The sequence below is a fragment of the Oncorhynchus mykiss genome, chromosome 25, assembly GCF_057628025.1.
Source record: "Oncorhynchus mykiss isolate SJ-2025 chromosome 25, ASM5762802v1, whole genome shotgun sequence".
Classification (NCBI taxonomy): domain Eukaryota; kingdom Metazoa; phylum Chordata; class Actinopteri; order Salmoniformes; family Salmonidae; genus Oncorhynchus; species Oncorhynchus mykiss.
Window position 1 is genome coordinate 10779431 of NC_143046.1, and position 13967 is coordinate 10793397.

At 41.3% G+C, this 13967-nt stretch overlaps 1 protein-coding gene across 3 annotated transcripts in view; it reads left to right on the plus strand.

The window, feature by feature from the left end:
* Positions 1-13433, plus strand: part of LOC110504371 (glutamate receptor 3) — a 231947-nt gene extending 218514 nt beyond the window's left edge. Inside the window, exons 14-16 of one of the 3 annotated variants that reach the window (XM_036970540.2) lie at positions 268-382; positions 9451-9698; positions 11337-13433. In XM_036970540.2, coding sequence (XP_036826435.1) covers positions 268-382; positions 9451-9696 — 361 coding nt within the window. In that variant the 3' untranslated portion in view covers positions 9697-9698; positions 11337-13433. Of the gene's footprint in view, positions 1-267; positions 383-8001; positions 8117-9450; positions 9699-11336 lie in introns of all 3 variants that reach the window. The other 2 variants (XM_036970539.2, XM_036970543.2) reach the window with 2 other exon arrangements.
* The last annotated feature ends 534 nt before the right edge of the window (positions 13434-13967 follow it).

Genomic DNA, 13967 nt, shown 5'->3' on the forward strand with positions numbered 1-13967 from the left:
TTTCTTTGCTCTTCCTCTTAACCTTACTGATCTATCTAACTCATATTCCTAAAATTCTTAAACACAATAGATAATAGTAATATTAACAATAAGCACTATTAGTGGTAGTCCAACTACCATTATCAACTATTATCATTATCGTTATAACTACTACTATACTACTGTACTATACTACGACTATACTATACTGCTACTATACCACTACTATGCATTAGATTTCTCACGGACCTGTGCATTTTCTTACAAGTCATGTTTTATCGTTTCAAGAAATGCTGTTAACCTGGCAGTGTTAAAACTGAATGAGCAGGGCCTGTTGGACAAATTGAAAAACAAATGGTGGTACGACAAGGGAGAGTGCGGCAGCGGAGGAGGTGACTCCAAGGTCAGCCTCGATGTCACCAGATCGGGTACAATATTGCAGAGTAATCGGCAAGGCTGTTAATGATAGTCAATAGGTATAATAAAAATCATTGATTATTAATTGGATTTATATTATAGCACTTTGATTTTCTTATGTACTTTGTTAGCTAGCGTACAACCCAACCCAAAACAAAACCAAGTGTTGAGTCCCAACCAGGCTCAAAGGTAGCCTTTCTGTCATTTACCAGACTCTGACCAGTCTATGGAACAAAATATCAAACTAAGAACCCTTACTTGGCTAACACACAGAGAGGAAGATGAGGTAGCATGAAGTATAGTAAAGGAGATGGACTGGTAAGGAGATGGAGTGGTAAGGCTAAGAGGTAGCATGAAGTATAGTAAAGGAGATGGACTGGTAAGGCTGAGAGGTAGCATGAAGTGTAGTAAATGAGATGGACTGGTAAGGCTAAGAGGTAGCATGAAGTAGAGGAAAGGAGATGGAGTGGTAAGGATATGGAGTGGTAAGGAGATGGAGTGGTAAGGAGATGGAGTGGTAAGGCTAAGAGGTAGCATGAAGTAGAGTAAAGGAGATGGACTGGTAAGGAGATGGAGTGGTAAGGCTAAGAGGTAGCATGAAGTATAGTAAAGGAGATGGAGTGGTAAGGAGATGGAGTGGTAAGGAGATGGAGTGGTAAGGCTAAGAGGTAGCATGAAGTATAGTAAAGGAGATGGAGTGGTAAGGAGATGGAGTGGTAAGGAGATGGAGTGGTAAGGCTAAGAGGTAGCATGAAGTAGAGTAAAGGAGATGGACAGGTAAGGAGATGGAGTGGTAAGGCTAAGAGGTAGCATGAAGTAGAGGAAAGGAGATGGACTGGTAAGGAGATGGAGTGGTAAGGCTAAGAGGTAGCATGAAGTACAGTAAAGGAGATGGAGTGGTAAGGAGATGGAGTGGTAAGGAGATGGAGTGGTAAGGAGATGGAGTGGTAAGGAGATGGAGTGGTAAGGAGATGGAGTGGTAAGGAGATGGAGTGGTAAGGCTAAGAGGTAGCATGAAGTAGAGTAAAGGAGATGGACTGGTAAGGAGATGGAGTGGTAAGGCTAAGAGGTAGCATGAAGTATAGTAAAGGAGATGGAGTGGTAAGGCTAAGAGGTAGCATGAAGTGTAGTTAATGAGATGGAGTGGTAAGGCTAAGAGGTAGCATGAAGTATAGTAAAGGAGATGGAGTGGTAAGGCTAAGAGGTAGCATGAAGTGCAGTAAAGGAGCTGGACTGGTAAGGAGATGGAGTGGTAAGGCTAAGAGGTAGCATGAAGTAGAGTAAAGGAGATGGACTGGTAAGGAGATGGAGTGGTAAGGCTAAGAGGTAGCATGAAGTAGAGCAAAGGAGATGGAGTGGTAAGGCTAAGAGGTAGCATGAAGTGTAGTTAATGAGATGGAGTGGTAAGGCTAAGCTGAGTTGTTTGACAAAGACAGTTGTGAGAGGAAGGATACAGATCTGTGGACAAGTGTTTGGTTGTGTTTGATAAGGAGGAGGTGTGTTTATTCGACTGGGGATGTTTAAACTGCTTCTTCTCAGTGTTGGGAGGGATATGAGGAGGATAGCGCTGTCCTGCAGTTGGAAAAAGGAGGAGATGGAGTGGTAAGGCTAAGAGGTAGCATGAAGTATAGTAAAGGAGATGGAGTGGTAAGGCTAAGAGGTAGCATGAAGTGTAGTTAATGAGATGGAGTGGTAAGGCTAAGAGGTAGCATGAAGTAGAGCAAAGGAGATGGACTGGTAAGGAGATGGACAGGTAAGGAGATGGAGTGGTAAGGCTAAGAGGTAGCGCAAAGGAGATGGACTGGTAAGGAGATGGAGTGGTAAGGCTAAGAGGTAGCATGAAGTATAGTAAAGGAGATGGAGTGGTAAGGCTAAGAGGTAGCATGAAGTGCAGTAAAGGAGATGGACTGGTAAGGAGATGGAGTGGTAAGGCTAAGAGGTAGCATGAAGTAGAGTAAAGGAGATGGACTGGTAAGGAGATGGAGTGGTGAGGCTAAGAGGTAGCATGAAGTAGAGCAAAGGAGATGGAGTGGTAAGGCTAAGAGGTAGCATGAAGTGTAGTTAATGAGATGGAGTGGTAAGGCTAAGCTGAGTTGTTTGACAAAGACAGTTGTGAGAGGAAGGATACAGATCTGTGGACCAGTGTTTGGTTGTGTTTGATAAGGAGGAGGTGTGTTTATTCGACTGGGGATGTTTAAACTGCTTCTTCTCAGTGGTGGGAGGGATATGAGGAGGATAGCGCTGTCCTGCAGTTGGAAAAGGAGGAGATGGAGTGGTAAGGCTAAGAGGTAGCATGAAGTATAGTAAAGGAGATGGAGTGGTAAGGAGAAGGAGTGGTAAGGAGATGGAGTGGTAAGGCTAAGAGGTAGCATGAAGTAGAGTAAAGGAGATGGACTGGTAAGGAGATGGAGTGGTAAGGCTAAGAGGTAGCATGAAGTGTAGTTAATGAGATGGAGTGGTAAGGCTAAGCTGAGTTGTTTGACAAAGACAGTTGTGAGAGGAAGGATACAGATCTGTGGACCAGTGTTTGGTTGTGTTTGATAAGGAGGAGGTGTGTTTATTCGACTGGGGATGTTTAAACTGCTTCTTCTCAGTGGTGGGAGGGATATGAGGAGGATAGCGCTGTCCTGCAGTTGGAAAAGGAGGAGATAGAGTTAAATCCATCATTTACATCTCTGGGCAGCAGACGATGTGTGTGTCGGGTATTATATTGTCTAGAGAATGTATAGCCAGTCAGAAGTCTAATTAATGTTAAGAGTCTCTCTGTCAGATCTCTGAGTAAAATATACCTGTTGTAATTTATATATTATACAATAAGAATGTGTATTATAAGTTACATTTCATGAATAGTTTATCACAAACTATTTATGAAAACATGGCATCTAGATGCCAGAGACTGCCGCCTTCCTCTTGTGAAGGCCATGTCTGTATTTCATAACATTATTGCTGTCTTGTCTGACACAACATGGCTTCACAGTTGCTCATGTCATACAGCTGCTTCTCTGGACATCCCATGCGACTGGCCTAGAGAAACCATTCTGGCCTCTAGAGCCCATTGGCTGAAACCCCCCAAAATGGCTACTCAGCTGAGACTTGTCATCTCAGGGAGGCGAGGCGAACAGCGGAGTCTTGAGGGGACTAAGCATTACGGGCAGACGTGAGAATTCTAATCTGAAAGAGAGGGTCTGATCTCTTTGTGCTGTGGGTCATGTGGTACGACTACATTCAGTTAAATTAGGATTTTGTCGGTGGTGGAACTGTCCCTGTAATTGGTTGCTTTTACAAAGAAGAATCAACACAATTGTAGATGGTGTCAAATGTTTTTACCCAATTTAGCACTTGATTTGAACACGACCAACCAAGAGCCAGAATGGAGCCCAATAACCATTGTGATAATAGAGGTTTCTTACTCTTCTATTCTACTCTCTTCTGAAGACATGGCTGTATCCATCCTGGGATACAGTGATGTAATATGAGAGTGTTTCACTCAGCCTTGTCAACTTGGTATCACCATACTTACACTATGTGCTATGAAGCTTTCATCATGCTATTTTAAAGATGGCATACAATGGCATTGACATTTGGTACAGTTTAGATCAATTGAATGACAAGTGACTCAGGCATGACTCATGCTATGAATTATGTCATCTAAGTGACTCAGGCATGACTCATGCTATGAATTAGGTCAGCTAAGTGACTTGCTTACAGATTAGCTGTGATAGATAGGGTCATTTGACATGAATTCTCAGGAAATGTAATGTTGTACAACTGTGACATGTTTGAAAAAGCATCATGGCTAACATCTCTATAATATCTAGATCACGTAATGTCCTACCAACACACCTGAACTTTCTGTTTCACCTCCATAATGTTCAGAAATACGCTTCCTATATTTTCCTATATGTAGGGTTGCAAAAATCCAATAGCTAAAAAAAGTCCCAGTAAATGAACATTTCCAGGTTTCCCAGAAATCCCTGTTTTGAAGATTCCCTCTGGCAGGGTTCCATTCCTTGCTTATTCTCCCCCTTATTCAGGGAATCCTCCCATTGGGGTTTCTGGAAAACCTAGGAATTATGGGAAAGTCACAGGGAATTCTGCAACACTATTTTCAACCATGCATTTGTGCTAATAATCTGTGCTGTATAGTCAGTATGCTGAGTGATGTTGAGGCTCACAGCTGTGACGGCTGCAGGAGAAGAGCAGTATCTTCTCTGACATGTTTCCTTCTGTCTTTTATCTGGACCTGCTCAGGTATGTATACTTTGGCTTTGGGCAACCTTCAGGATCACGGCTAAAATGTATTGATCATGTGAAATGATGATAAATTAATTTGCATTTGATCTTCTTCTGCTCTTAAACATTCAAACTGCACACCTCAAAGTCTGGCATGTAGCTCTAACGAACAGTGGCATCGTCGGTGAAAGTCAGGCAGTGTGTGAGTTTGGTGACCATCTGCTGTGTTCGAAGGTTAATTTTCCAGTATATCTCAATACGTTGGCTGTCGACTGGGACACACACAGACACACACACACACACACACACACACCCTCTTTCTTTTTTATCACCTCTGCAATACTGCTCTCTTAGATTGGGTTTCAGGCTCCAGCATCATGTGCATGTTAACAGATAATTGCATTGTTAATCAATGTCTCTCTGAGCTACCAGGATGGACAGTCCTTCACAGTCACCCACAGGGAGATACCATTGGCCAGGGAGATACTATTCTACACAGTGTTGTAATCTTCTCTTCTCCTGCTGATGATAATGTATGGTTCCCTAAAGGTCCCAGGAGGACATTGTTCACCAGTGGAACCCAAGACACTTGTTATCCATTCATCGTTCTTTGATTAGCGTAGTCTGTTTCTATAGTGCTTTATACAACGGGTGTGTGTAATCCTGAATGCTGATTGGTTAAAACCGCATTCCAGCCGTTGTCTATTCCACCGGCTAAATCTGTGGTGTTAAAATGCCTATTTACTCTGTTCCATCTGACTGCATTTAGTTTTCTACAAGCAGTGTAATTAAGTGATAATGCCAGAGAAGGCTGGTGTTTGGAGGCTATATTGGGATGGGTGTTGTTCGTTGAGGGTCGCCAAACCGTGCCAATATATCCTCCAAACACCGTCTTCTAGGGCATTATCACTTTTATACAACGGGTTACCAACATATTCAAATAATGAGTCACATATTTTCATAAAAAAAACGTTATTTTCATTCATTTATTCATACTATTTCATCCTTCCACAAGATATAGTTCCCACACCAATCTAGGGTTGCTAGAGACGAGACCCAGTCGTACAGTCTTTCTGTTCTGTATCTATGGATGTGACCCAGTCGTTCATTCTAAATGTACCGTTGCCATACTGGCTGGCAAAGTTATTATCCTTTGCTTGCTAGCTAGCCAAATACGGCTATCTTACAGTCATGTCAAAAAAGTGCAGCCGGTAAAGTAGCTGCATTTGCATTTGTTGAAGCTGGTTTCTGGTGCCATTTAATTGGATCCATCCATAACAATAAGCTGATGAGGTACGATTTCGGCTGGCATAGAAAATGTGCTCACTCGTCAGGAAACTGTTATTCAGAGGAGCTAGCCAACAACACAGCTACAGTAACACAATCATTTCTAACTGAAGCTGAAAGACTGCAAATTAGCTGTGTTTCGTTTTATCTTTTTTTACATTTAATTTGTTTTGTATACATCCATAAAAATGATGCCAGCTGAGTTATGATTTTGAATGTCTGAGAAATGCTTCCTGCCTCTCTGTCTCGTCCAGACTCACGACTCGTTCATTACTATGGGACAGCAGGAGATCGAATTTGAATATTGAAACAATGTTGCAAATGTCGGAGAGACAGACAGCAGGGTTTATACAAATCTCCGCTGTTGAAAACTAAATGTTAGTCGGAAAAAATGAGATATGGTCTAGATGCTTTTTATAGTGGAGATCAAGTTCATAAATTGCCTGGCTGGGCTGATGAGACAATGGATTGTGCAGTCAGATGGAACAGAGTTAATAGGCTTTTATTATTTTTACACCCTTTTCTCACCAATTTCATGGTATCAAAATGGCAGTTACAGTCTTCTCCCATCGCTGCAACTCCCGTACAAACTCGGGAGAGGCAAAGGGCAATGGATTGCTTCTTGACACAACGCCCGCTTAACCCGAAAGTCAGCCGCACCAATGTGTCGGAGGACGCACCGTACACTTGGCGACCGTGCCAGCATGCATTTCATACAGCCCGCCACAGGATTTGCTAGTGCGCGATTGGACAGGAACCTCCCTGCCAGCCAAATCCTCCCCTAACGTTGGGCCGACGTTGGGCCAATTGTGGGACCCCCCATGGGTCTCCCGGTCGCGGCCGACTGCAAAAGAGCCTGGACTCGAACCAGGTTCTCTAGTGACACAGCTAGCACTGCAATACTGTGCCTTAGACCACTGCGCCACTAGAGAGGTATAAATGGGCATTTTAACGTCATAGATTTAGCTGGTGGAAACGTGTGGAATAGACACCGACTGGAATGTGGTTTTACCCAAACAGTCACTATTCGATCCATCCATTGCATAAAGGGCTATAGAGCAGAGCCCATTCTGTTGCTAATGGGGCTATAGAGTAGAGCACCACCAGTCAGTTTCTATAGGGGCTATAGAGTAGAGCACTATGTGATCAATCTTCCAAATTATTGTGTTTTCCACACGTAACATCCTAGCTTCATTTTTAAAAAGGCTATTATGTCATGTATGTTGCGCAGGTAAATAGTGAAGTACAAGGCACAATGTCAGTTGTAAAGCAGTGGGACATTTCTTATACCTTTTAATTCAGCATTTTAACACATGATTATTAGCTATCAGTTTCCTCTGATGAAACCATATTACAAAGAGAAACCACATTCATTATCCCCCTGATGTGTCAAAGCTGAGCTTAAACAGCAGTAATAAAGCTGTAGCTTGGTTGACAGTAATCCCCCTTGTAAGCGGATTTAGTAAAGGCTGTTTTCCCAACAATACACAGCACAAGTTCTTATGAAACGGGTTGATGTGAAACACCTCTGGCTTTATTCTGTTTTTTAATGCCGTCTTGAATGTCAAGGTAAATGCCATTATTAGGTTCATTGTTCATGTTGTCTTTGGAACCAAAGCTCAGAGCCACCTTGTAATGTTGCAGTAGGACGTGTCCAAGCCTCTGCAACTGCAAATATCAGGTCAACGGTTGTGTTGTAGTCCTTTACTGCTACTGTTAGTCAAGAGAAGGTTCTAGTTGGATGGAACTTGTTAAGTGCTGGTCAGAAAGCTACCCTGCTGTCCCCACAATCAAATACCTTCCTCAGCTTTAGATACTTCCAGACCAGCAGAGTGTACAGTCAGTACATGCTCGTCCTGTTACCAGCGTCTGCCGATTACTCGAAGCGATAGGAGCAGGCCCTGGCCCTAGACTAGGGCTGGTCAATGACGGCAAGGTAATAGACTAGAATGCCTGTTCTCTGTGATGTGACAACGGCCAGGAGTCCTGCTCGATCGCTTTGTGATGAAGTTATGCAAACTATGAAGTTATGAATAACATAAAATAACATAATATGATGTTATTTATGTTATTTCTCATGTGAAGAACTCCTGTAAACCTTGCCGTATTGAAACTCAGTGAACAAGGCATCTTAGACAAGCTGAAAAACAAATGGTGGTACGATAAGGGTGAATGTGGAACCAAGGACTCTGGAAGTAAGGTCAGTCTCCGCTGGTCTTCTGTGTTGATTCCCAGTTGCATTGTGACTTACTGTTCATATGCAAATAAATGCTAAGCTGAAACATCTAGATTATACTCTATATCCCCCCTACACCTTATTTTATTATTTTATTATACCCCTAAAAATAATTCTGCCACATACATTTAACAAAAATAAACAAGTCCTTCATGCACGACTTCACAAATTCAAATCATATCTGAAAAATACGTTGTTTTTGTTTTGGCCAATATAGAAATATATAGAATATAGAAATAGGAACTGCTTTTTTGCTTCACAAACTGTAATAGTAAATGACCTTATGCTTGGTGAAATGGTACATGTGTAAAATAATCAAACACCATCATTGAATAGTTGTTGACTAGCTGTTGACAAGTGCTATTTTTGCTAATTTTCATGCTTGACATTCATGATATTCTTACCATTATGCTGTTGTTTCTATTTACTAAACAAACAGTGTTCGTGATCAACTGCTTCCATGTAACTTTGGGAAGACATTACAACACCGTGGGGTGTTTTTCAGGTCTTTGTCTGAGCAAGGAGTTGCAATGAAGATATCTTGTTGTTTCCACCCCACATGAAGTCTAAGAATGTAATAAGCCTCTATTTAACCCTCTGAGACCATAGCCAGGCCAATAAACTAACAGATCAGTGTCCGTACCCTCGACGGCTTAGCTACATATTACCACAGTCAAACCTCAAAAGGGTTAAACTGCAAAATGGTAAAACTCTCATGAACAAATTTTCTATAAACATGTTTGGGAAGGAAGCAGCAGCAAAATGGTTTGATACCAATAAAATAAATACATTCAGGACAGGTCTTGAAATGTTGACCTGTGAGTTACTGACCACAGCTTCCTTTTATGGAAGAAGACCTGTAGAATAGGGGAAGCTCTACATTCACCTAGATCAAACTAAAGAAGTGACTCGTCTCCCCTTCATCGGAGAGTGGTCTGACTATGGTGTTCAGATGTTCCTCAAAACTTCTTGGACCCCTATAGGAAAGCCAGTCAAATCTAGACCTTTTCTAGACTCAACCTCAGCCATCCTTTACTTTATCAGCCTTCTGTTGCTGTTAGCCTCTGGAGTCTGTAGTATGATCTGCCATTGGTAGCATCAGAAACGTTTCTGTCTCAGAGAAACAGTTTGTAGGAAGGTCTGATAATAGAGTGTTAGGTCTCTGACTGTTATTTCAACAAGACCAGTTTGAGGCCTATATATACTCTGCTTTAGTGTCGTACTGGTAGGCTGTACTGTTCTCTACAGAACTCTCTCTCCACTGCAAACCCTCTAACTATGTTCTTCACCTTCCCCAGGACAAGACAAGTGCTCTCAGCCTGAGCAATGTGGCTGGAGTCTTCTATATTCTGGTTGGAGGGCTGGGGCTGGCCATGATGGTGGCACTGATTGAGTTCTGTTACAAGTCACGTGCAGAAACCAAACGGCTCAAACTAGCAAAAAATGCTGAGAAATTCAAGCCAGCTCCACCGACCAACCCCCAGAACTTTGCCACTTACAGAGAAGGCTACAACGTGTATGGGACAGAGAGCGTGAAGATCTAAGGGTAATGACAACGCTGCTCTCTTCCTGATTCTCTCTCTGTGACATCTGAATCATTTAGTTGGTTTCCTCTGGTGGTGTTGTTGAATGATTTGTTTGTTTGTGTTGTTCTCAAGCTGTTTGGTGTGATTTCTTAACAGTTCATCACTCTTGACTTGAACATATCCACAATATTTTAACTAGGCAAGTCAGCTAAGAACACATTCTTATTTACCATGAGGGCCTAACCCAGCCAAACCCTAACCCGGATGAGGCTGGGCCAATTGTGCACCGTCCTATGGGACACCCGATTACGTCCGGTTGTGATACGGGATCGAACAAGGATCGAACAACATATCCACAATATTTTAACTAGGCAAGTCAGCTAAGAACACATTCTTATTTACCATGAGGGCCTAACCCAGCCAAACCCTAACCCGGATGAGGCTGGGCCAATTGTGCACCGTCCTATGGGACACCCGATTACGTCCGGTTGTGATACGGGATCGAACAAGGATCTTTATAGGATATGTAGTGACGCTTCCAGCATGGAGATGCAGTGTCTTAGACCGTTGCGCCACTCGGGAGCCAATAGAAAACCCAACATTACATTTACAATTCCCCAAGACTTTTCTACTGCTACATACTGTGTATGACTAGATGTCAACCCTTGTGTGGGCCGCCGAAGCGTGTTAAAAAAGTATTTTCATTATTTGAAATACATTTTCGGGATGGAAAAATGCTTCCAGCGTAAACTTAAATGATTAAAACCAGATATAGAGTATGTAGAAGAGATAATGGACCTGCATACTCTTTAGTTATATCATCTTTGAAAACTAACAATCAGCAACATAAAAGCTAGACAGTCTGGGAGAATTGTACATAAAACATTTATTCAGCATTTGTTATTATGTTTGAGCCAAAGAACAAAGCATTAGCCATGGAAAAATGCATAAAATTAAAGGACATTTGTTTTAAAACTGCAAAATGTTCTCTCAGGTCCATGGCAGAATGTGTAGATTTGAAGGAAATTGGCTTGAAATGCAAACATTTTTCTACACCGCCAAGATGGGGGTGCTTCTAAATATTTTTTTTAAGTCAGCGTCCCAATGGACCGGCCACGCCCTATTTCACGCCCCCTGCCTCGCCCACCACCTAAGCCCCTTTTTGGTCCAGAAAAAAACCCTGCACTGTGGTGTTGTTAATTGAAATCAACATGATAAAAAAATAAATAAATAAAAGATTAAGCCATCAAAAAACATTTATCTTTATCTCGTAAACACTCATACTTTATCTAGCTTAAGGTTTTAGTTTACTCAATAGAATATTCTAGCAGCATCTGCAAATCTCTATGTTAAGCTAATGTCCCAAGTAACACATCATCGTGCCTCAACCATTCCAACCTTATTGACACGTCTCATCTCATCCACCATTTTAACAGACTTATTACCCATGTTTCTCTGTGTGAGAATCTCAATTTCATTGATTCCTTGGGTCCTCTTTTCCTCGACTCCTCAAATCCCATTGGGTGAGAAGGTCAGAGGGGAGGGATCTCCGACTTCTCATCCTATTGTTTTTGAGGAGGTGAAGAGAGAAGATGCAAGGAATCAGTTAAATGCAATTAAGATTATCGCTATGTCTCTACTTCCTTCCTATAAAACAGGTATCGGGCACTTCAGCTAGACCAGGTACACGATCCCTTATGAACGACTTCAGCTAGACCAGGTACACGATCCCTTACGAACGACTGTGACTATTGACCCTATGATGAAACAACATGATCACGTCAGGATGGGGGTTTCCTCAACTGCAGCTAAATCTTCTCCCGGCGGAAAATGGCGACGATAATCTGCAATGGCGACGCGACAGGACTGGTGACGTGAAGAACTCAAGCGGTTTCCTCCAGTGCCTTACGTATGGAACAGTCACAGACTCGCAGAGTTACTTAGAACAACGCAATTCATCACAGCGGTATTGCGTTTGGCTTGAACTCACAAACACACAGACAAACAAACAGAAAGACAGGATCGATACTGTAATCTGTTTTAAGGAACTTCATCTGAGATGCTAAAGACAAGAGAGATACCTAAAAGCCATCACTTGCACCCCGAGCACATTTCCAAGTGCCGGACAGAAGATGAATACGATATGACAGATGATACATTGTTTTTTCTGCAAATGGAGTTTGATCAGATTATCCTAATTCTTCTTGCAGGCTAGGTTTTTACTGGTTAAATGTGTTTTAAAATAGGTTTATTATAGACACTGATTATTAGAAGATAGCTTGTTATTTTCCCGTGACCTTGGAATTGTTTTGAAAGACACATTTTAATCTTATTGGAATCAATTGGTTAAATATGCCAAAAGGCCAAAATAATATTGTGTTGTTGTTGTCCTCAACTATGGTGCTTTTGAAGTGTCAGAGAGAGTCTCTGAGAGAAGGCGTTGGTAGCTAGTAAACTGTGCATCCCAAATGGAACCCTGTTACCTATATAGTGCATTACTTCTGTGCAGAGCCCCCAGTCAAAAGTAGTGCACTATATATTGAATAGGGGGCCATTCTGGACACACACACACAGGGACTCATGAAAGAGATGAATGTGAGATTTGGCTTTACACAACTTAAAACAGGCCACCTCACAATCCCAATATCCTGCCAACAGATTCTGATGTGTGTTTTTTAAAGAACGCAGAGGACTGTCTGAGAAAGTTTCATAGGTCAGTACCTCTCCCAGTGTGTTTTATGGTGTGTATAATATGAAGAGAAAACTCACTCACACAGTGTCGCTCCAAAATAGCCTGTTTTTTTTTGTCTTCATTTTGAAAGAACACCTGCTTATAGCTGGATTTTCATGTAACCTAAAATCATTCACATCTTCTGTACAATAAATTAAAACTGAACCAAAAGGGACATTTGAAAAGTAGATAAACTGCAATCCAAACAGTATTGGCTTCTCAACAGTAGTATTATGGATGACCTTGGTATATTGCTAAACAATTACACATTTTACAATAAGCTGCGGTTTGATGATATGCTTTCAATTTTAATTTCATTTTATGAGCATTGTAGTGTTTGGTGAAATGACTTAGTAAATTAAATAACTGAATAATATAAATACAAGGAGAAAATAGATTTATACAACGTACTTACAGGGGATGTGTTAAAAGCTTAGCACATTTCCTTTTCAAAAGACTGTGATTCCATAGTATTTAGGAAGAAAATGAATCACCTAAAACCGTGAAAAAGATAGATTTACACACACACACACACACACACACACACAAAAAAGATTTTAAAAAAGGGAAGGCAAGAAAAAGGAAATAAACAATTGTAAAGAAAGAGAGGTGTACATTGCTTGAAAGTAGATGTATTTATTAAGGACTGATGGGTTTCCTTATTTTTCTAAGAAATTGCATGTAAAACTCCGTAACGACATATCACAGCTCCTCTAACTTACATCAGATTCTACGGTGGAAATACAGCCGCGGGTCATCGTTAGCGAGACAGTTTCTTTGGTTTTGTAAGTTCACTTAACACGGAGAAAATGGCCAAACATCTTAGTGACTACTACAAAAGAGTCAGAATCTGCATGTGTGTAAATCATTTACTGATCTTCGTTAGTGAGGAGCTGTACAGAGAATTTTAATACATTTTGTAAATAAACCTGTATAGAAAATGACGTGTTTGTGTGCTAGTAATCTCATGAACTTGTTAAACCGCATGGTGAAGTTTACTAAAATAAACACACACACAAACACACAGCAATGTTATTGTCATCACTCCGAGAATGTGTAAGCTACGCATCTGTCCTCTCATCTGAACGGAAATTGCCTGTTTTGTAACACACTGTACAAGCCACATGTCAACTATATAATTCCTTCCTGTGCCATTACAACCTTCTAAAAAACAGGATGAGAAAATAGCTGTTTTATTTCATGGCTGGTGCTGGATCAATATTACTACAGAACCATCTGCTGCCTCTGACAGTCTCCCATATACACTGATTGAGAGTCTCACTGACATCTTCATTGGCCATCTGAAATCTCTCTCTCGTCAATAATGTGTCATTATAAGTTGAGGAAACCATTTCAAACCCAGAGTATATTAACCTACAATGGCAAGACAGTGATCAAACATGGCAGCCTGATGAGTACATAGCACTCATCATGATGTGTATATATAGGTCTACTGATACCAGTAGACACATAGATACATCATGATACCAGTAGACACATCATGATACCAGTAGTCCTATAGATACATCATGATACCAGTAGACACATAGATACATCA